This window comes from Pelophylax lessonae (assembly GCF_965119305.1).
Source record: "Pelophylax lessonae genome assembly, chromosome: 3".
Classification (NCBI taxonomy): domain Eukaryota; kingdom Metazoa; phylum Chordata; class Amphibia; order Anura; family Ranidae; genus Pelophylax; species Pelophylax lessonae.
The window spans coordinates 168750517-168774612 of record NC_138770.1 but is presented as its reverse complement, the minus strand read 5'-3'; the positions used below and the strand labels follow the sequence as shown (position 1 = coordinate 168774612).

Below are 24096 nucleotides of genomic sequence, written 5' to 3'. Positions count from 1 at the left end.
AAAAGCATGAAACGATGGACCGTTAATTTAACTGGTCATTTATTAAAGTAGTATTAAACCAAAACCAAAAAATTTAATGTATTGCAACTTACCAATCATTAGATGTGGTGCCTGCATTTTTCTTTTTTAGGCTTTTTTTTCCCCTCTGTTTTCAAATGGTAATCTGCTCAGTAACACAACTCCTGAGTGCCCCCACTCTGGATGAAGGGGAAAATGGGGAATATTTGGACAGCAGCATTGTCAGTTTGGTGGAGTGTTAGATGCACTAGCAGATTTGAATACCCTAACAAATTAAAGCCAATCCTCCTGCTAACACTTTATAAGTAGTTACAGCAAACCTTTTTCTCCTCTTGGGATAAAGGTTTTACATAAATAAAAGCTGATCATTGAAAGCACCCCTGCCAGCGTCAAAATTGGTTGTTTCATTCCTGTAACTGAAACATCTTCAAGAGAACTTGTTCTTAAAAAAAAAAAAAAAAAAAGAAAAAGACTTACTGGCTGGATCACCAGATGAAAATAGAAGAAAGCAAACCTAAAAAGAAAATGAAAACGAACGCAGCAATCACATCTAAGAATTGGTAAGCTGTATTATGTTTGCTTTTGAGTTTGATACTGCTTTGGGTTTTCACACATAGATTAGGTAAGCTTGCTAAATTTTACACATTCCAACTATTTAGGCTTTCTCAATAAGATTGTCAGGTAAAGTAATCTGCAGAAACCCATCAGCTATCAATTTTTCATTGGTCACTGTATGCCCTCCCAGGTTGATTTACCATGTTTGCTTATGGGTTACTGTAGATCATTGTACTTCATCATTTATATGTTTTTGTCTAATATAGTTCATTTTTGATGGATGTATAATTATATACCTGCATGTGGCTTCCTAAATACTGACAATCATTTTATTTATTTATTTTATTTATATATATATATATATATATATATATATATATATATATATATATTTAGTTTTTTTTTAACCACTTTTATGTTTTTCAGAGGAGAGCACTATTGACAACTCTTGGGTAACCAGGAATGACACTATCCAAACTCCAGGAGCACTTACTACCCCACAACTGACATCGACAGTACTGAGGGAAAACCAGCCCAGGCAAATGCAAGAGCAGATGCCGGAGCAGGAGTCAGAACATGGTTCAGAGCCAGACTTCTTACACAAGTACAAAGCCGTGGTTTACTTACTACTGTGCAATGTATTCACTTTTTTCCTACAGTGATTCTCTGCCGTGTAATACACCAGAATATATATATATATATATATATATATATATATATATACCACCATTGTTTCCTAAGGAGGTCTTTAAAACTGAAAAAACATTGATTTGTATTTACTTTATCTAGACTGTAAGGCAAGTCAAACATTAGCAGTGCACTTTGTTATACTACTCTATATACTGTTTACGCCTTTAATAATTTTAGTGGACTGCACCACATAGACAGCATTTATATGAACCAATAAAGTAATTTTTTTTTCTTCAGTCCTCAGATGCAGATGTCTTGGTTGAGTCAGCAGAAACTAGAGGACTTAAATAGGAAAGATAGAACATCGATGAATTATATGAAAGTGCGGGGTGGTGTAAGGCATGGAGTGTAAGTAAAATTTATACCATTGAACAGCTCAGTTACTAAATTTAACATTGGCTCTAATAGTATTTTACTTGTTCTTGTAGACGAGGTCTGATGGAAGATGATGCAGAACCTATATTTGAAGATGTAATGATGTCATCACGGGGGCAGCTGGAAGACATGAATGAGGAATTTGAGGACACTATGGTTATTGATCTGGTGTGTTCACTTATTTTTTTAACAGTGCAGAGATTTAAGTTAAACAATACTTGTCTAAATAAAATTATAGCTGTGACGAACCACCTGGCACCCTGCCTGGGTGCCTCTGCCAAGATGCAGCTTCCTCCACTCTGGAACCAGGTATTATAGCTGAGAATTGCATCCAGGAACTAAACCACACTAGCTTAGGTGCAAACTGGAACTGACTTTATTGTAAACACAGAATATATACCACACAAAATCAGGTAAGAGCTTGATCACATTATCCTAAACAATACAAACTTTCAACAGTAATATCATCAGTGCATCTAACAGTACATCTAATGAACAGCAAACATAAACATATAAAAATCCCACTACAGTTTTGGTTATGAGGTGAGGTGGACACAATACTAGCAGACAGACAGAAACCATATGTGACTCAATTAACAATGGGGATTCACACCTAGGAGGCACACAACGGGGAATTATACAATGAGAGGAATACACCTTAAAAATCAGATTACACATCAGCAGGAGACACCAGCATTAGGTTGTTTGAAGCTGATTCGAATCTTCTGCTTAGAGTCTAGAAGGGTGGTTGAGGAAATCAATGCTGGTTTCGGCACAGAGGCCTCAAATCTGTATCTAGGTCCTAGGTTCCCAGTCCCTGTGTGTTTTTGGGAAGACATGGACCCAAATCTGAAACAAAACCACTCCCACAAATAATTCCCCCAGGCACACAGCTCCCAAAGAATTGAGCCCCATCAAAAGCCAGGGGCCGCAGTAGGCAAGATGCTACCCTACAGTCCCCTCCAAAAGCACCTGTCCAGCTGGGGTCTGTCACAATACCTTTTTTACTGTGCTACGTGTTCTGCAATTTGTAATGCAATATACAGTGGGTACGGAAAGTATTCAGACCCCCTTAAATTTTTTACTCTTTGTTATATTGCAGCCATTTGCTAAAATCATTTAAGTTCATTCTTCTTCCTCATGAATGTACACATAGCACCCCATACTGACAGAAAAACACAGAATTGTTGACATTGTTGCAGATTTATTAAAAAGAAAAACTGAAATATCACATGGTCCTAAGTATTCAGACCCTTTGCTCAGTATTTAGTAGAAGCCCCTTTTGATCTAATACAGCCAGGAGTCTTTTTGGGAAAGATGCAACAAGTCTTTCACACCTGGATTTGGGGATCCTCTGCCATTCCTCCTTGCAGATCCTCTCCAGTTCTGTCAGGTTGGATGGTAAACGTTGGTGGACAGCCATTTTTAGGTCTCTCCAGAGATGCTCAATTGGGTTTAAGTCAGGGCTCTGGCTGGGCCATTCAAGAACAGTCACGGAGTTGTTGTGAAGCCACTCCTTCGTTATTTTAGCTGTGTGCTTAGGGTCATTGTCTTGTTGGAAGGTAAACCTTCGGCCCAGTCTGAGGTCCAGAGCACTCTGGAGAAGGTTTTTGTCCAGGATATCCCTGTACTTGGCCGCATTCATCTTTCCCTCGATTGCAACCAGTCGTCCTGTCCCTGCAGCTGAAAAACACCCCCACAGCATGATGCTGCCACCACCATGCTTCACTGTTGGGACTGTATTGGACAGGTGATGAGCAGTGCCTGGTTTTCTCCACACATACCGCTTAGAATTAAGGCCAAAAAGTTCTATTTTGGTCTCATCAGACCAGAGAATCCTATTTCTCACCATCTTGGAGTCCTTCAGGTGTTTTTTAGCAAACTCCATGCGGGCTTTCATGTGTCTTACACTGAGGAGACGCTTCCGTCGGGCCACTCTGCCATAAAGCCCCGACTGGTGGAGGGCTGCAGTGATGGTTGACTTTCTACAACTTTCTCCCATCTCCTGACTGCATCTCTGGAGCTCAGCCACAGTGATCTTTGGGTTCTTCTTTACCTCTCTCACCAAGGCTCTTCTCCCCCGATAGCTCAGTTTGGCCGGACGGCCAGCTCTAGGAAGGGTTCTGGTCGTCCCAAACGTCATCCATTTGAGGATTATGGAGGCCACTGTGCTCTTAGGAACCTTAAGTGCAGCAGAAATCTTTTTGTAACCTTGGCCAGATCTGTGCCTTGCCACAATTCTGTCTCTGAGCTCTTCAGGCAGTTCCTTTGACCTCATGATTCTCATTTGCTCTGACATGCATTGTGATCTGGAAGGTCTTGTATAGACAGGTGTGTGGCTTTCCTAATCAAGTCCAATCAGTATAATCAAACACAGCTGGACTCAAATGAAGGTGTAGAACCATCTCAAGGATGATCAGAAGAAATGGAAAGCACCTGAGTTAAATATATGAGTGTCACAGCAAAGGGTCTGAATACTTAGGACCATGTGATATTTCAGTTTTTCTTTTTTTAATAAATCTGCAACAATGTCAACAATTCTGTGTTTTTCTGTCAGTTTGGGGTGCTATGTGTACATTCATGAGGAAGAAGAATGAACTTAAATGATTTTAGCAAATGGCTGCAATATAACAAAGAGTGAAAAATTTAAGGGGGTCTGAATACTTTCCGTACCCACTGTATGTAATGCATTTGAAAGATATAGTCCCCTCCTAACTGGTAATTATCTTCCATCATACTTGTTTCTTTGATGCTTAGGTAAGTCTACCTGTCAGCCTTGGGGATAGCAAAAGGATACACTTTATTTTATTTTACATTATGTACATTGTAGTAAAAGCAGTGGAAACACTCAAACATAGGTAGAAACCGTCAAAAGAAAGGACCCAAGCCATCTAAGATGTTGCTACTGAATTTCCTAGTACAGCAAGCCACTGGGTGATGCATCTATAGTTAAAAATATTTTGCATGGACTTACTAATTTTGATAAAATTAGTATGGGGGTTAAAGAAAAGAAACATCACTTATAAATAGGTTTTCTTTGTATTCCAATACTGAAATGTGAAAGTGGCATAAATTAGGACTAATCATTCAGGCAGCTCTTCTGTTATTGATATGAAATGTGTGTCTTGTTTTTAAAATGTTAAAATTCTGTTTTAGCCACCTTCACGAAACAGACGGGAAAGGGCAGAACTCCGGCCAGACTTTTTTGACTCTGCAGCCATCATTGAGGATGATTCAGTATGTAGCTTTTCTTTTTTGTATTATGTAGATTGTACAAAGTGTAAATGTATATCGAACACAAGCTGCCCTTCCTGAACTGCTAAATCTAAAGCATACCTGGATTATGACTGCATGATATACAGGTTATCTCCTGGCTTGCCCCTGGATTTTCCACTACAATTCACAAGGAGCTTCATCTGTGACTGAAAAATAGTAAGTCAAAAGCTGCAAGAACTTGAGCTGCTGACTTTTAGTAAAAAAAAAAACAAAGTCCAATTTTCTCTTCCTACAACCCCGATATATTCCTGTCTTCAGTCCTTTGCCAGCATCTTGGATTTGGGTGGCAACTTTGACTTCCTGCTCTGTCAAAGCCAACCCCAAGCATGCACAAAATGTGGCCGGATTAGACTGCCCCGAAGGCTTCTGGAATGTGTGACATGAGTGGGTTGGGGGGTATTGGCAGACCCAGAAAGTGCCATCCCCATCTAGGCAAGGAATAAAGAAATTGACAACACACAGCAGGTGTTTTTTTTTTTTTTTAAAAAGCAATTTTTATTAATGTAACACACAAACACAAGTAACAAAACATATACTGGTAAAGGAGTGCAGCACATAATGTAAAAGATAATACAATCAAAGGTTTGGGCAGACAGAACTATAACATATCAAATATAGCAGATCAAACAAGAATTGAGACCCGTGAAGCCATCCCCCCCCCCCCCCTGCACCCCCTCTGTGTGAAAATTTTTTTTTTTTTTTTTTTTTTTTTATTAGAAACAAGTGCAACCCTTCACACAGTGCATAACCTCAGCATAAACATCGGTACTATCCAACCAGCCTAAAACATAGAACAACTCTGCTGGTACAGCCCTCACAAAAAAAAACAGCGTCAACAGGAGAGTCCCCAGGAAAGCAAAAAAAAAACAGCAGAAGTGGTATCTAAAGGCATTCCCTCAGACTTGGCCAAGAATCCCAAGAGCCTAAACCTCCCCCGACCCTAATACCGAGTCCATCCAGGAGGACCATATCTTGTTGAATTTTTTTGGGCAACCCCGAGCCAAATATGTGAGCTTGTACATAGAAAGGGCTTTATTGACCAATTCCACCCAGGCACTAACCGTAGACGGCGTGTCCTGTTTCCATCTTAAAGCAATCAATTTTTTGCATAGAAAAACAATACATAGCAAGGTTCTCTGGGACTGTCGAAGACCCTCCTCTTCCAGGTTACCTAAAGGGCACCTGTCAGGGGAGCAAATGTTCGGAAGTGCCAATTTGTCTTCGAGAAAAGTACACACCCCTTTCCAAAAAGACTGAATCACTGGGCACGACCAAACCATATAAAAGAAGTCCCCCCTAGCCGCCTGACAGCGAAAACACAATGGGGAGGGAAGCCTCCCCATCACGTACAATCGATAAGGAGTGTAATAAATTCTATGTAGGTAGTTCAATTGGATCACCCTATCCCCCTCTGCTATCAGCCCATGGAACTGATTACTGAGAAGATCTTCCCAGTCCACCAGCTCCAACTGGGGTAAGTCTGTATTCCACTTTGCCTGCAATGCTGCCATTTTCTCCCCACCATCTCCAAGAAGCAGCCCATAATATCGGGAAATAAGTTTAGTGTGATCTGCATCCACCAATTCCTTCTCCAACCGAGTTGGAGCCAGGTGCACCCCCCGAAGTCCAAACTGCGTTGCCACCGCATGCCTGAGTTGTTGGTAGAAAAACCAGCATGTCGAGGGAACCCCCAGCTCCACCAGCAACTCAGCAAAGGTCTTGAACATGTGGTTCACAAACAATTGGTGAGCGTATTTCAGATCGAAACCCGCCCAACGCCTAGGATCCTCCAATTTATATAAGTCTCGCAGTCCTGGATTATACCATAAGGGGGCATTAGGGGACTTGTTAAAGGGAGATCCCCCCAACCTAGCATTACAGATCTGGGTTATCTCAACCTAGCATTACAGATCTGGGTTATCTCAACCTAGCATTACAGATATGGGTTATCTTATAAGACATTTGGATGATCTCTGCTCCCTCTGCCGGATAAGGCCCTTTCCTATATAGCGAGTTCAACAGCGCCTCGTACGATCCCATTACCGCCGCGGAGGTGGTAACCGCTGCATTCGGCAGATCAGGGAAAATCCAGGAATGGACATGTCAGTTGGGCTGCCAAGTAATAGGCCTGGAGGTCCAGGGCCGCCAGACCCCCAGCTTGAGCAGGGAGTTCAGCGTGCCAAGGGAAGTCCTCGCCGGCTTTGCCCCCCATATAAATGACAGCAGTAGGGACTCAATACTGGCAAACAGTCGTTTGGGTAGATACACTGGAGCCTGCCAAAACAGGTATAGGAAACGGGGTAAGTATATCATTTTGAATATGTTAATCCTACCCATCAGATTAAGTGGTAGTTTGCCCCAGGTGGACAGAGTCTGCTTCAACCGTTGTATCATCGGGGCAATATTATTGTCAACGTACACTTTGGCAGGTTCTTGACGACTACACCCAGGTACTTAAATTTGTTCACCACCTGGAGCCTACGTGGAAGTACCAGGTCAGAGGCCCGAAGCGGGTCAAATGGGAAGGCCACGGATTTATCCCAATTTACTCTAAACCCGGAGAACCGCCCAAAGGACTCTATCGCCTCCAAAGCCGCAGCCAATGATTCCCGATGATCTGCCAGATAGAGAAGCATGTCATCAGTGTATAAGGATGTTTCTCTGTCGCTCATTGACAGACGCAGTCCTCTTTGATTAATATCAAATTGGGTTATACTGCCCTCTACAGGAGTAGGACACTAGGCAGAAGAAAACGTTCTGGCCACACCCTAGGGGCAGTCCCAGAGGGCATATCCTCTCACTTCCTGCTACAGGATGCCAGTTTTTTTCTGTCTAGTCAGGAGTAAGGACCTAAGTTCCTTGCTGGGATCTTTGGTCCTGGCAAGATTTTTTAGATAAATCCTTTTTTAGTTAGCTTTTTTCTCCAGTTTCCTGTGAGATCTTCAAGCAAATTATGCTGGAGCTGGGCGACGGGCTGGATGTTGAGATCCAGTGGTCACCCCAGCCGGCTTACAAGCGCATGCAGGCCCTAGCTCCGCGCTGGGTCGGCCTGCGACATAGTCCCGCTGGACGGGGACTGGCCCTGCGAGTAAACATCTCGCCAGGACGCCGACGACCAGTCAGAAACTGAGTCATGGCGTCCGTATTGGTCGACAGCCCCCCCACCTCGGTGGAGAGGGGTTCTGTTAAGAGTGGGTGCCCGTCGGTTCCGGTATGGTGAGTAGATGTTCCCCCTTCCCCCCTGTCTGGTTTTTGGGATGGATACGGGCCCCTCTGTGGATGGTCGGACCCTTTGATCTTAAGGTTCCCCCTCTATCCTATGACATGTTTTCACAGATCTCCCTCTTGATAGTGTGATTTGGTGAATAGGAGATACACTCCAGGAGGCTTGGTTTGGGAGCTGACTATCTAATAGTCACTCTAAAGAACTGGCGATGTAAGAGGCCATGACTGGGGTCAAGGATGGAGACAGGGGCTGGCGTTACTAGTAGTCATGTAAAAGGGGTGATATAATACAATGCACCTACCCAATGCATAGTGATGCAGCACAGGGATACCGCCATCCTTTCGCAGGCCGCACTATTCAGGCCGCCGCCATTCGCCCGCAGGCCGTTCGCAGGCCACCGCCATTCGCCCGCAGGCTGCATAAGATCCACAGGCCGCCGCCTTCCTGCCGCAGGCCGCACGGATCCCACAGCCGCCGCCCTCCTCCCGCAGCCACACGAGACCCGCAGGCCGCCACCTTTCTGCCGCAGGCCGCATGATTTAGCCGCCATTGTTGTCCGCAGGCCGCCATTTTGGCGTAGCCTGGTGTCTCCTGCATGGGGGCGGCCATGTATGATATGCCCAGCTACCGCGAGGAGTAGCAGTGGGAGCGCCAGAAGGCGTGTAAAGGGGCGGAGCAGCCTCCTTTACCCGGGAAAACTATTCACAGGACTTCTTGGTCTGCATAGGACAGCGCTGAGAGCAGTTTGGTAGAAGCTTCTCTGCATCAGGTGGTGAGCCCTTGGGGTCTCTCTCTCTCTCTGTGGGGATCCAAAGCAGGTACGCTGAGGGGCGCTATTGCGCTTGGGGATTACACATAAAAAAAAAAAAAAAATTTTTTTCTTTTGCAAATTTTTGTTTGCTGGCAAGTGTTCCTGGATTAGTCATGGACCCTGCCACACATGTATCCCCACCTGATCCCCTCGAGGTGACCGCAGGACCCTCCAGTTCCCCACTTACAATTGATGCATTGTCAGCGGTTTTGGAGTCTTTTGTATCCCGGGTGGAGGTGGCCTGTCAGGAACGGGGCGCAAGGAAGCGACCCCCGCCTACCCCTATTTCATCTGACACTTCAGATACAGATTCTGAGCCTGTCACTGCAGTTGCAGGTCCCTCATCTGGGGCTTGTGTCTCGGGTACGGTCTCCTCAGACAGTGAGGAGGACGTTTCGGCATCCGCCATAGCCCAAGAAGAAGCGTTGGTGGATGCACTAATTGTGTCTGTCCGGGAAACCTTGAGACTTGAGGTTACCCCGGCAGAAGTAGCTGATACTGAAATTCCTTTTGGTACTAATAGACCTACCAAAATGGCAAGGGTGTTTCCCTTGCCCAAATGTTTTGGTAATATAATTAGAGGAATGGGGTCGTCCAAAACGAACCCCTGGTATTTCCAAACGCATTATTAGGCGTTATCCGTTTGAGGAATCCCTCCTCAAAAAATGGACAGTACCACCATTGGTGGATTCACCAATTTCCAGATTAAATAAAGCTACTGTTATCCCATTGGAGGACGCTCCGTCCTTTAGGGATCCGGTGGATTGTAAGGTGGAAGCCGTGTCTCGCTCCATCTTTTCCCTGATTGAGTCAGCGTTTAGGCCAGTGATTGCAATTGGTTTAGTTTCACAAACATTGACAGAATGGACCAAATTGTTACGCCGGGACTTAGAGGGGAGAAGCATCCCCTCAGCAGTATCAGACCTGCTGGAGCAGATGATACAATGGCTACAGTTTGTCTGTGACGCCGCTCTGGACGCCACTCCATTGTTGGGGCGGGTATCGATTTCAGCAGTGGTCCTCAGGCGTGTGCTGTGGTTAAAGTGCTGGTCGGCGGATCAAGGTTCCAAAAAAGCTTTGGCTAATCTCCCCTTTCAGGGGAATCACCTATTTGGGGCCACCTTGGATGAGATTATCAAGGATCTCACTGGGGGCAAGAGCACTTTTTTGCCACAGAATACTAAGGGTAAAGGACCTCGTCGGAGACGGGGGCCTTCCTTATCCGCTCATAAAGTTTTTTCGCTCCGCTGGAGCGGGCGATAAGGCAAAGCCCCTCCAGGAGGATTCAAGGGGCGCTGGTCGGGTAAACAAAAGTCCGGCTCTTCCAGACCTGAAGATAAGACTACTAAAGCCTGAAGGTGCGCCCCCACCCATAGTGGGGTGGGGGGACGTCTTCACCGGTTTCCGGATCCATGGCTTTCCAGAATCCCGGACAAGTGGGTTCGCAAAGTCATACGGTCAGGATACAAGATCGAGTTTCGATCACTTCCACCGGTGCGATTCTTCCCTTCCAATATCCGACTATCCCCGGATCGCTTAGAAGCTTTGCGGGGGGCAGTAACGGACTTAATGCAACAAGGAGTGGTGGTCCACGTTCCTTGGACAGAGCGTTTTCAGGGGTTCTATTCGAACCTATTCACAATACCCAGAAAGGAGGGCAAGGTGCGTCCAATTCTGGACTTAAGAGCATTCAATCTTTTTGTCAGGGTACAAAAATTCAAAATGGAGTCCATTCGCACAGTAGCGGCCTCCCTGCATCAGGGGGATTTTCTGACGTCCATAGACATCAAGGATGCCTATCTTCACATTCCCATTTACGCAGGACATCATCGTTTCCTGCGTTTTTCCGTAGAAGAGAACCATTATCAGTCTGTGGCGTTACCCTTTGGCTCGCCTCGGCTCCCCGGGTCTTCACAAAGGTGTTGACCCCAGTTTTGGCGCTGTTGCAACAGCGAGGCATATCGATTCTAGGTTACCTAGACGATCTTCTGCTCCGTGCGGAGTCTCCGCAGACTCTGTTGCTAAACTTGGAGATCACCATGGTCTCTTTGCAAGAGTTTGGGTGGCTGGGGAACCTGCAGAAGTCATCTCTGGTTCCCACCAGGAGGCTGGAATATCTGGGTCTAATTTTAGACACATCCAGGGCAAAAGTCTTTCTCCCAGCGGAGAAACTCCAGAAGATTCAATCAACGATTCAGTTGTTACTATCCGACAACTGGCCTTCCCTTCGGACTTGCATGAGGGTCCTGGGTCTGATGGTGGCTTCCTTCGAGGCAGTACCATTTGCCCAGTCCCATACCCGAATCCTTCAAGAAGAGATTCTTCTCAAATGGAATCGGAATCCAGATTCCCTGGACAATCGGATCCAACTGAGCGAGCGGACCAGGGAGTCTCTGGTCTGGTGGCTTCAGTCTCCAATGCTCAGTCAGGGGAAGTAATTTCTTCCAATATACTGGACGATTGTCACCACGGATGCCAGTCTATCCGGGTGGGGAGGAATTCTCTGCAAATTATCTGCTCAGGGGCTTTGGTCCCTGGAAGAGTCCAGGTTACCGATAAATGTATTGGAACTGAGACTTTGTCTGATTCATTGGACCGAGCAGCTCCGGGGCAGCCCGGTGCGGATACAGTCGGACAATGCCACTGCAGTGGCTTACGTCAATCACCAGGGGGGCACCAAGAGTGTCCTGGCGGCCATAGAAGTGGCCAGCATTCTTCGTTGTGCGGAACGGATTGTTCCAGCTCTCTCCGCGGTATTCATTCCGGGGGTGGAGAAGTGGCAGGTAGATTATCTCAGCCGTCAGATTCTGGATCAAGGGGAATGGTCTCTTCATCCAGAGATGAGAAGATATTCCACCAACTGTGCCTTTGTTGGGGCACCCCGAATGTGGATCTGTTGGCATCTCGGCTCAACAGGAAAGTGCGGAGGTTTGTGGCTCGCTCCCGCGATCCTCTAGCAGACGCCGCAGACGCACTGATCGCCCCGTGGGGGCAGTATCAGCTACTGTATGCCAGTTATCCTGGTAGCTCCGGACTGGCCTCGTCGGGCCTGGTACGCCGACTTGGTCAGGCTGGTCGCGGACGCTCCTTGGCGACTTCCTCTCAGGGAGGATCTGCGATCGCAGGGACCGATCTTCCATCCTGCTTTACGAACGCTGGCTTTAACGGCCTGGCTATTGAGACCCAGGTGCTGAAGGACAAGGGGTTGTCAACTTCAGTGATTCCTACTCTAATTAAAGCAAGGAAAGCGACTTCCAGAAAAGTCTATCATCGCACATGGAAGTCTTATATCGCGTGGTGTGAATCCCTTGGGTTCCCTCCACGTTCGTACTCGGTGGCCCGAATATTGGCCTTTTTGCAAAAGGGGGTTGAGCAGAAACTGGCCTTGAGCACGATCAAGGGTCAGGTTTCAGCATTAGCAATCTTCTTTCAGAAGCCTCTGGCTACTCATTCCTTGATGTGGAGTTTCATCCAGGGAGTGCGACACCTGGCTCCACCGGTGCGCGCACCCTTACCGCCCTGGGATCTTAATTTGGTGCGGTCGGTTCTTCAGAAACCTCCCTTTGAAAATATCAGGGAGATTCCCTTGCTTACTTTATCCCAGAAGGTGGCCTTCTTGGTGGCTATCACTTCTGCACGCAGGGTTTCGGAACTGGCCACATTATCCTGTCGTTCCCCATATCTGGTGGTTCATAGGGATAAGGATGTTCTTCGTCCGAATCCATCCTTCCTTCCTAAGGTGGTTTCAGAGCTTCATTTGAATGAGGACAATGTATTGCCTTCCCTGTGTCCTAAGCCCAGTCATCCTCGAGAATTCGCGTTGCATTCCTTGGATGTAGTTCGGGCGATCAGGGTATACTTGAATACTACGGATTCATTTCGTAAGACGGATTCACTTTTTGTGATCACGGATGGCCCTAAGAAGGGGTTGCCTGTTTCTGCCGCGACCATCTCTAGATGGACCAGACAGACGGTGGTATAGGCTTATTCTATTTAAGGGTCGGGATCCCCCATTCCCTGTTAAGGCGCACTCTACTCGGGCGCTTAGTGCTTCCTGGGCCTTCCGCCATCAGGCGTCAGTGGTTCAGGTTTTCAAGGCGACTACTTGGTCGTCGGTTCATACCTTTACAAAATTGTATAAGGTTGATGTGCTGGCATCGGCGGATGCCTCTTTTGGCCGCAAGGTTCCTGCAGGCCGCTGTTTGAGGAGACTGTTGGTCTACCTCGAGGGTTTGTTGGGTTTTTCACTTGGGTCTCATCTTTTTGCTCGAGGAGTCCCTTGATGCTTCTGGTTGGCTCCGGTTGGGCCTTCTGGATTTTGTTTTCTGTTATCCCACCCCTCATTTGTGGCACTGCTTTGGGACGTCCCAATTTGATATTAATCAAAGAGGACTGCGTCTGTCAATGAGCGACAGAGAAAAATTGATTTTTGTAAGAACTTACCGTAAAATCCTTTTCTCTTAGCTCATTGACAGACGCAGTACCCGCCCCTCTATTTTTGAGTTGGGTTGGGTTAAATTCTCTGACACTGCTTTGTGACATAACTGACATCCTGTAGCAGGAAGTGAGAGGATATGCCCTCTGGGACTGCCCCTAGAACCCCCCCTGGCATAATTAGAGAACATGGAGTGGAAGCCATGAGCCACAAACGCCCTCTTCAGGGCCAAAACTTTGGACCCGGTCAAATGTGTCTCTTGCAAAAAGTTTACTTGGGGCTTATATTTGTTCAGGTAGTTAAACACTAGGGCCCTTTTAACCTTATCGTTGAGGCCCCTGACATTCCAGGACAGTACAGTTAAGGTATCCACAGTAGAAAGATCATCTTAATTCCGACTAACTCTCCCAAAGACCATCCAGAAGGAGGCAGTGTAGCAGACGTAGTCATAGATAGCACCATGAAATAGATAAATACTGTAGTGAGTACCTGTGAAGGGTATAAAACAGTCCCCCAACCAAAAAACAAAACCCCCCGCCCTGCCTGTAGCCCCAACATGCCCGAGCTTGAACCCCAAACAAAACCAGGTGGAGAAACTGGCATAAGGGGTATTCCTAGAAGGCCACCAAACACTCAAATAGTAGTAGTATAGCCATCCGAGTCAGATGAACAGGAGAAGATATCAGAGGGTCAACCGTCGAGCACCTCATCTCGAGCTCAGGACCCCCAGCGAGTTAACAAATCCACAGTCCAGGCAGGAGAGGAAAACTTGCTGCCCCTGTAATCCCTCAGGCCCTGCCCAAGGAGTCCAGCCACTGATCAGCCTCCGTAGGATCCAAAAAGAATTGCGTCTTGCCCCTACACACCACGCGCAGCTTAGCAGGGTATAACATGCTGTATGGTAGCTGTCTTTCCCGGAGACGCCTCTTGACATGAACAAATGCAGCTCTCTGTTTTTGGGTGACCGCGGAGAAATCAGGAAAAATAGTAATAACTGCATTATTAAAGCGTAAGTCCGGCGACTCACTGGCCTTCCTCAAGGCCGCATCTCTGTCCCTATAGTGGAGAATCCTTGCCAGTAGGGGTCTGGGCCTGGCTCTAAATGGGACCCTATGGGCCCTTTCAATAGCAAAGAGTGGGGAGAAAGTATCAGGCCCCAGTGCCTGCTTCAGCCATGCCCCCACAAATTCTTCAGGATTCCTGCCCTCTGCACCCTCAGGAAAACCCAGGAAGCAGAGATTATTGGGGCGCAGGCGATACTCCATGTCCCCCAGCTTTGCCACCTGAGCTTTTTGTTCCGCCTGTATGTCTCTAATGGCAGCAGGGAGAGGGAAAACATCATCCTCCAACGGGCTAATTCGCTGTTCAGCAGCGGTAACCCGGTTCCTGATTTTGTGTACATCGACCTTAAGCAGGGAAAAGTCCACCCTTAGGGCATCTATGTGAGAGGCAAGGGATGTTTGGCAGGTCTTAATGGTGTCCATAAATTGGGTCAGGGTAGGTTTCGGTACCTGTGTGGTGCGGGGATCCACCAGCTCCGATCCAGTCCGGGCGGCGGGTGACAACTCCGGCCACTCCACACTGTCCCCCATCCAGGATGCCTGTGAATTGCCAGAGAGCGCGCTGACAGGGGAAGAGGATCGGGCGCCATCTTGGGCCTGTGCCAAGGGACCCAGACCGCGATCTGCGGGGGACACCGGCCTAACTCTGCTGTACTTGACCATCCTTGCAGGAGTCAGGAGCAGGTAAGGAGACTCAGGAGGTGAAGCAGTCCCCGGATGGCTCAGGATTCTGTTGCGGATCAATGTGTGGCAGCGGAGCTAGGAAAGAACGCTCCTTACATCCCGGAAGTTGGTCACGCCCCCGCAGGTGTTTTTTTAACCCTCTTATGTTAGAATTCCGTTACTATCCATGATGTTTAGGGTCGGTTTTGACCCGTGTTTTAAATCAGCCATAAAATACCCTCTGAATAATTATTTATCATCAAATTTGTTTCTTACCTCTTGGTTACCTTGTTAGGCTCCTTTATCCTTGAAAAGATTGGTTTTAATATTTTTGGTGTGACCCCTTAGACCTTTCTTTTGATAGCATACCTCTCATTTTCAAATTTAAAAAATGGTAAAATAAAGTCAGCAACTCTGAAATGTATTTGTCCTATGTTTCTTCACTTTATTTAGAGAAGCAGACAAGCAGGCAAAGAGATAGGCCCCTCCCTAACTACAGCTCACAGGGTTGAGAGGGGATTGGCTGTCAGTGTTACTAAGCAGAGAGAGTGTTTATGATTTCAGTTTTGGCACTTATTAGTGTCCTAAAATCCTATATTATAACTGGGTCAGAATTGACCCTAACACCATGAACGTCTTAATTTTCACCACAGTATTTTATAATTTAGTGAAAAGGATTATTTTTCTATTACATTGTTTAAATAGAGGTTCCTGACAAAGTAAAAAAAATCTTGATGCAATAAACAAATTTATGTGATACTTATAGAGATTTAAAACCTGAAAACGGGTCGGTTCTGACCCTAACATAAGAGGAGGGTTAAGCTGCTGGAGATGACTATGAAAGGTGACGGAGTCTTTGTGATCTTTAAAATGATTGTAAACCTCTGCTATGTGAACAAAGCATAGCCTTCTATATTGTGTGCTTGTTTTATTCACTTTCAAGGGAGGGTCTGGGCTTTAAAGCGGAGTTCGGGCTAAAAAAAAATTTAAGCTAAAAATACCCCCGGGACAGTCAGAGCTAGTGCATTTAGGCAACGATAGCCTCTGAACTGTCCCCTGTTTCACTTACCTGCAAGAAGAAATACTTACCTTGAAAATGTCATGTCCAGCGCTGCCATCTCAGGTGTGGGCAGCTGGAGCGTGTCCTCTCGGTGACGTCGGAGTCCCAGAATGCCCTGCTCGTCACTTCCGGTGCAGGCGCGCCATCCCTGAACAGCTTCTGCGCATGCCCAGAAGCTGTTCAGCAGGGAATGACGCACCTGCACTGGAAGTGACGAGTGACTCCGGTGCAGGCGCATTGACTCCTGGGATCGATGACTCTCATCTCCCAGGAGTCAATGCAAGGAGGAAGTGACGTCGTGGGCCGCAGAAGGAGGAAGAGGAAGGAAGGCAAGTATATTTTCATTAAAAACAAGGTAAGGGAAACGCACAATTTTAATTATCCAGTTCTTTTTCAGGTTCATCTAAGCTAGCGGACATGCAAAAAATAGTTTTTAGGTTGGAACTCCGCTTTAATGAAACTCAAAAGGATATAATTGGTGGTCAGTACTGGTCAGAAAAAAAAGAAAATCCCCCCCACTCTGTACTGATATGCAGCTGCTTTGTATAGCCACATGGGGGATTTCTATCAGGTGTTCCCACAGCAAGGTAATCATTGTCTTTTAAATCACAAAAGAGGTAAGTGGTGTCCGCCTTATCCAATCATGGCAGTTACTATATGCCTTATAACAGTGACACAAGACAAAAAGCTGCTTTTAAAATTTTCGTCAAGCAAAAGCGGTAAAACTGAAAACAAGCCTCATCATTACACTGTGTGTAACTGAGGGTTCAACATTCTCTGGCTGTAAAAAGTCTGTAAAAATATGTCCCTGTACTTTCTGTACCTATTCCATCCTCATGTACTGACAATTTTTAGTAAAGTACTGCCATATATCTCAAATCTCTAAATGGCTTCCCCAATAAGCCACGTGAAACTCCAAAATAAAGTTCCAAAAAAGTCTTCCCAAAAGGAAATACCCTATATGTTTTGCTTAAATAATAAGCTTTGTCAGAGGGGTAAAACTATAGAATACCAAACCAAAAGAAAAGAAACAAAAAAATGGGGGGTCCAAATTATCCCCACATGGCAAAAGTATAATTGTATACTTGTCCCTCCCTCTTCGATTGTAAGCTCTAACGACCAGGGCCCTTTGATTCCTACTGTGTTAAAGTGTGTTGTAGTTGTACTGTCTACCCTCAAGTTGTAAAGTGCTAAATAAACTGTTGGCGCTATATAAATCCTGTATAATAAATAGTAATAATACTTGTCTCAAGCCAAAGCACCTAGTGTGATTTCTAGATTTTCTCTCCTCCCTCTGTCTCCATGATCCTTTTCTGATCATTTATTGCGGTGCCAATTAGGGATATGGCCCTGGCCCTGGCCCCTCTCCAGCACACAGTCATTGATTGACAGCCTCAGCAGTGTTCTGCCAGATGCAAGAATTCTGGTAGCTGCTGACATTCATGTGCCGACCTTGCACATTGTGTCCCATCTTCATGATGATCACTCGGTAGGGAGGTCAGAGGTCATATTGAGTGCGGTGCTCGGCAGAGTAAGTACAGAGAGAAGAAAAAAAATATAAACCTTTTGTAATTCTAGACTGCTATACTAATATAATCATATAAGACTTATGCAGATATGGTTGTGTTTTTTATTTTTATAGATGCTAACTTTTTTGTTTCCTGACTTGCAGGGATTTGGGATGCCAATGTTCTGAGGTTCAATACTTACCTGGAACTCTTGTTTAAAGGCCTGTATACTGTGAGCTTCTGTAAGAAAAATAGAAAAAAAAGAAAAAAAAAAGACTTTTTTTAAAAACTTAGTTTTTGTTCACACCAAATGCTTTGCCGTATTGATGGATTCTATCAAAGCAGAGAACCCTACGAACACCATTGTTTGGAACAGAGCTACATAGATGGTAACCGCGCATCAGCTGTCTGCATTTGGTTGAATTTTCTGCAGAGAAATAAAATGAAAAGAAAAAAATGGTTATAAAGCCCGTTTTTATTGGACAACTGGTTTTATCAATTTTTTTTTTTTTTTTTTTCCTTTTCTGCTGTACAATTAAATATTTAAACTTTTTTGCCTTCACGATCAACTTTGTTTTTACTATTTGGCTATTAAGTGACCTGAAGCAGAGCTGCCTCCACCCCTATGCGGAACCATACAAGAACCAATCACAAAAATGCACTGGAAATTACCAATGAAGGGGTGCTTACAAGGCCAAACTAACTTCAAGCAACCACACTCTGGTACCAACATAGGTTTAATCTTAATGGATGTCAAGACCTGTAACCTATCTCATTTTTGTCACAAGTTTTGTATTTTGAGCCCACATTATCTGCTCTCGATTTTCTTTTTTTTTTTTGTCAAAGAGCAACACATCATTTTTTTTTTTTTTTTTTCTTTAACCGTTACCTGTCCTACACATTTTTAACCAACCGAAACCAGCAAACCAAGGACAGCAGGTTGACTCAGTTCCATCAAATACAGTCAGCATCGTCTCTTTTGACATGTTTTTTTCCCTTTTCTTTGTTGTTTGTCACCATTTTTATATTCTTTGTATTGTTCAACACAACCGTTCATATTTTACAATGAATAAAGGAAACTTATAATAATAGTGGGACTTACCTGAGTCTAATCTCCATGCAGTAAAATACAATTCAACAGTAATATTTTTGTAAAAAAAAGAAAAGACAAAAAATGAAAAGAAATACAATTTTAAACTGTTTTACTGTTGCCTATAAGTGCTTGGATGGGTATTTTTTTTTTTTTTTTTGTTCCCCTGGTCAATGTTGAAATTTATGGCATTTTCAGTGTTAACTGTTCAAGTTTGGCTCTTTTTAAGGGGAGAAGAGGTGTTTTTCCCCCAGCACAATAAAACCCTGTTTAACTGCCCTGTTCTGTATTATTGTAATAAAATTCAAAATCACATGTCTTAATAAAAGTGATTTTAACAGTACTACTTATATTGGTTTTGCATTGGTGCCAACGATTACTGTAAGCAGATTAGTAGTAAAGAATTTATTAGGGACCAGGTATGAGAATGTTGGAAAGTATTTGTACTTTTGGCACCCAGCCTTTATTTAGTTCACACAAACCTTTAAATGGATCGTAAAGTCTCTAATTTTCTTTATCTTTTTAATAACTAGCATTTTAATACTAACATACCAATTTATTTATTTTTTTGCAAAGCTATTTACATAGGTAAATGTACTGTATTAACAATTCTAGCTTTGTTTGTGTTGTGTTTTGTGTTCACTTATCAATTGTTTAAACTTTCAAACTTGGCAATAAAAATTCCACTATTTAGAGCTTAGCCTCAGGCGGATGACTAGGCTTAAGCAAAGGTTGCACCTATACCACCACTTCCACTCGGAGCCCTTAAAAGATGCTTGCACATCCTTCCACCCTTTTGCCATGAGGCCTTTGTACAGGAGGCTTCACACCTGGGTTGCTTTGTATCCTTCACCGGATATGCTTATCTCATTTTCTCACCCTAATTTGCGAGTACCCCCCCCCCAGAGATTACCCTCACTGTTTGCCTGAATGTTTTCCATGGTTCCTTGGCATCTGATTTCTGCAATAGCTAACACTTTTTCTATGCACTCAGACTGCTTGGAGTGACAATGCTTTCCTTGCACCAGTGCAGAACCCCTTTTCAACACTGATCTCTGCATCAGTTTCTAGCTATAGCTCAGGCACACAGCAAGTGGCCTATCTGACCAAGATAGATTCTCTGCAACTATGTTAGACTTTCTTGGACAGTTAATGCCCCTAAAACAGCCACCCCTGTCCAGAGCTCTAAGTGCCAGGCTCCATTTCTATCCTCGCCATTCCTGTTCAGAGCCCTAAGATGCCAAGCTCCTTTTCTTTCCCCGCCTTCTCTGTATGGGTTGAAAGTAAATCTACTTGCTCCAGAAACAAGAGCGTATTGAAAAGGACCTAAAGTCAGTGGGCTCCATTCACAGTACCAAATCGCATTTTCTGTATTTAGGTGTTTTCCCAAATACCACATGTGATCCTGAAAATGTCAATTTGCTATTGCCTTATGTAGTATTTACCACATAACGCAAAAACGCTTGACAAAATGACCTTGCTAGATGAATGTTACACCTTAGCCTTTTTGGGGGTGGGTGATGAAGCATGTTTCACTCATTTCTTTATTCTCAGGATCATATAGATATACCCAGCTTTCATCCATGGTCACTAATCTGTTTAAAAAGTCGTCCTCATCTTTGTGGCACAGGTCCAAAATGCTTTGTGCACATTCCACTCGTTGCTGTTTTTTGTAAAGGTGTCCGTACCCTGGGAACCTATTTCTCTTGGCTCTAACTAGAATTCACTACAACCTACAAAAACAAAAATTGGCATGCAGATTACTAAGGCATCCACCTATAAACCTCCATTTCAGATCCCTAGCACAGATAGATCAAGGTGAGGGTCAATTCACAAAAAGTACAAAAAAAAAATGCATCCGGTAAATAAGTAGTGGTCCCGGCATGCGATATTTAAGGAACCAGCAGCCGCTGGCATCCTTAACCAGTAAACAACTTGGTTGTTTTTAAATGGCATGGGGGCCCCCAAAACCATACCAGACCCTTATGCGAGCATACTGGTCAGGACATGGGGAGGTGCTGTGGGTCAGGGGGGCCCTATTCCCCCCCCGTGGGGACAAGTGCCGCTTTCCCAACAACCCTGGCCGTTGGTTGTGGGGGCTTATCGGAATCTGGAAGCCCCCGGATCCCAGCCCCCATGTTCCCCTCATGTAAATGAGTATGGGGTATGAGTATCAATCATGATGCCCTCCACTGACCCAAAAATAAAAAAATCTCTCCACTCACGACAAAGACTGCCATTGCCTGCTCGCTCCGCCATCTGATATTTATTAACTAAGGGACCGTTTGGCACCACCCCCTTGACATGCTGGGTCGATGAGATCCACAAGGTAGCAGTGCTACCTGGTAAGGTCACCGTGGTTTTTTTTTTTTTCGCATTCAGCTGTGAACTGGGAAACCCACTAACAGCTGATGACTAATCTGTTGAGGACATGGCGGTCACCAACTCCTTAACACACATAACAGTTACTGGTTGTTAGGGTTTAAGATTTTACACCCCTTTGTGACCAGGCCATTTTTTGCGATACAGCAGTGCGCTACTTTAACTGAAAATCGCATGGTCATGCAACGCTATACCAAAACAAAATGTGTCCTTTTTTCCCACAAATAGAGCTTTCTTTTGGTGGTTTTGGTCACCACTGCGGGTTTTTTTTTTTTTGCGCTTTAAACAAAAAGACCGACAATTTTGAAAACAATGTTTACCTTTCTGCTATAAAAAATATCCAGTAACAAAATGTAAACAATATTTCCTCATCAATTTAGGCCAATATGTATTCTGCTATATAATTTTGGTAAAGAAAAATCCCACTAAGCCTATATTGATAGGTTTGCGCAAAAGTTATAGCATCTACAAACTGAGATTTTTATTTTCTCTATCGTCCATTGACAGACGCAGCCTCCATCTTCATTAGCTGAATGGGTTATTCTGCCCCCTGCAGGAGTAGTCTAGGCAGGAAAAATGTTAAATGTACACGCCTATGGGGCCGTCCCCACATGCATAACCCCCACACCCTCTGCTCAGCAAACCAGTTTGTTTCTGCCTAGAGAAGAAGGACCTAGGTTTTGCTACTAAGACTTTGGTCTCAGTTTTTTATTCTTTTCAGAATATTTATTTTTTATTTCTCTTTACTCACTTTGCTAGCTAGTGTTCAGGTGGATCCTCCTGGTGATCTACAAGCAATGCCAGCTGCGGCTTCACACTGGATATTCTAGATCCTTATGGTCCCCCCAGCCTGGCCTACGAGCGTGAGCAGGTTATATTCCCACACTAGGCCTCGCCATGACGGTGCCCCTTTCCTAATGGAGACGAGCCTGCGAGCTAGGGATCGACCGATATCAGTTTTTCATTGCTGATACCGATATTTTGGTCATCGCGTATCGATATCGGCCAATATTTTTGTGCATTTAAAACATTATTTTTTTTACTTGACAGGTACTCTTGTGGAGGGATATGGGGGTCTAAAAGACCCCAAACCCCTCCACTGCACTTAAAAGCATTCAAAACGACCTAGTTTGGCTGTTTTAAATGCTGTCTTTTTTTTCTTAATCTTTTGCCAGTACCCGGAAGTGATGTCATGACAACACTTCCTGGTTTTTGCATGGAGACCCAATCAGAGCCGAATGCGGCTTTAATCGTGGCTTCGGCGGCCGTGCAGGCTGGCTGCCCAGGTCTTCCGGTTGGATGGGAGACCCGGGCGAGCCGCGGGAGGGGGTGGACGTCCCCTCCCACTCCTTGTAATGACAGCCGAGTGAGCGGCTTTTCAGCCGCATCGGTTGTCATTACAAGACAGCCGACCATCGGCTTTGGACGCCGGTACCGGGGGTGATTCCTCTAGCTGCAGGCATCACTCCGGTGCGAGCAGTTTCTGAAATATCGGGGAAAGTGCCTTGATATATCGGCTTTGCCGATAATCAGTCGATCCCTACTGCGAGCAGATGCCTCGCCAGACGCGACGACCTGGAACGCCCTGAGTCACAGCGTACCCCTCGGCTTGCAGCACCCCTACTTTGGGTGGGAGGTGGTCTGCCTGGAGCGGAGCCCACCCAGTCCATGGTATGGTGAGTAAATGTGCCCCTGGTGGCCTTGTGGGGATGTCGACCCTCTCCTGGGGATAATAGAATTTTTACCTCCTAAAAGATCCCCCTGGCCTGTCAGGTACCCTGCCTCTGCGCCCTGTCTCCCTCTCCCGCCCCCACTGGGGCGCCTGTCGTCCTGAGGGGGTGGCAATAGTACCTTGTTCTTGCCGGGCCTTGTTTTAGATCCTTGAGGCCTTCTTTGTGGGGGTGCCTGGCCGCATAGCACGCTGTGGGCGCCACCATCTTCAGTGTGGGCAATGTGTATATTTTTCCTACTGACTTTTATGGAGCATCTATTTTCCCTGAGCTTCCTTTTAAAATGCAATAATGGTGAAGGTGCCTGATTCTGCTATACTGGCAGTGATATGTTTGTACCTGCTGCCCCTTTTTATTGTGTGTGACACAAATAAATCTAGTATGAAAAAATGAAGAAGGCGCTGGTGTCGGTGAATTGGTATTTTTTAGGTGAGTATGTTGCTATACAGGGAGTGCAGAATTATTAGGCAAATGAGTATTTTGACCACATCATACTCTTTATGCATGTTGTCTTACTCCAAGCTGTATAGGCTCGAAAGCCTACTACCAATTAAGCATATTAGGTGATGTGCATCTCTGTATTGAGAAGGGGTGTGGTCTAATGACATCAACACCCTATATCAGGTGTGCATAATTATTAGGCAACTTCCTTTCCTTGGGCAAAATGGGTCAAAGAAGGACTTGACAGGCTCAGAAAAGTCAAAAATAGTGAGATATCTTGCAGAGGGATGCAGCACTCTTAAAATTGCAAAGCTTCTGAAGCGTGATCATCGAACAATCAAGCATTTAATTCAAAATAGTCAACAGGGTCGCAAGAAGCGTGTGGAAAAACCAAGGTGCAAAATAACAGCCCATGAACTGAGAAAAGTCAAGCGTGCAGCTGCCAAGATGCCACTTGCCACCAGTTTGGCCATATTTCAGAGCTGCAACATCACTGGAGTGCCCAAAAGCACAAGGTGTGCAATACTCAGAGACATGGCCAAGGTAAGAAAGGCTGAAAGACGACCACCACTGAACAAGACACACAAGCTGAAACGTCAAGATTGGGCCAAGAAATATCTCAAGACTGATTTTTCAAAGGTTTTATGGACTGATGAAATGAGAGTGAGTCTTGATGGGCCAGATGGATGGGCCCCTGGCTGGATTGGTAAGGGCAGAGAGCTCCAGTCCGACTCAAGATGCCAGCAAGGTGGAGGTGGAGTACTGGTTTGGGCTG

General features: G+C 45.2%; 1 protein-coding gene across 1 annotated transcript in view; it reads left to right on the top strand.

The window, feature by feature from the left end:
• Window positions 1–19111, top strand: part of STAG1 (STAG1 cohesin complex component) — a 223978-nt gene extending 204867 nt beyond the window's left edge. Inside the window, exons 29-33 of the mRNA XM_082249885.1 lie at window positions 1000–1177; window positions 1501–1611; window positions 1692–1806; window positions 4795–4875; window positions 17843–19111. Of these exons, the coding sequence (XP_082106011.1) occupies window positions 1000–1177; window positions 1501–1611; window positions 1692–1806; window positions 4795–4875; window positions 17843–17866 (509 nt within the window). The 3' untranslated portion in view covers window positions 17867–19111. The remainder of the gene's footprint in view (window positions 1–999; window positions 1178–1500; window positions 1612–1691; window positions 1807–4794; window positions 4876–17842) is intronic.
• Window positions 19112–24096: the final 4985 nt, after the last annotated feature.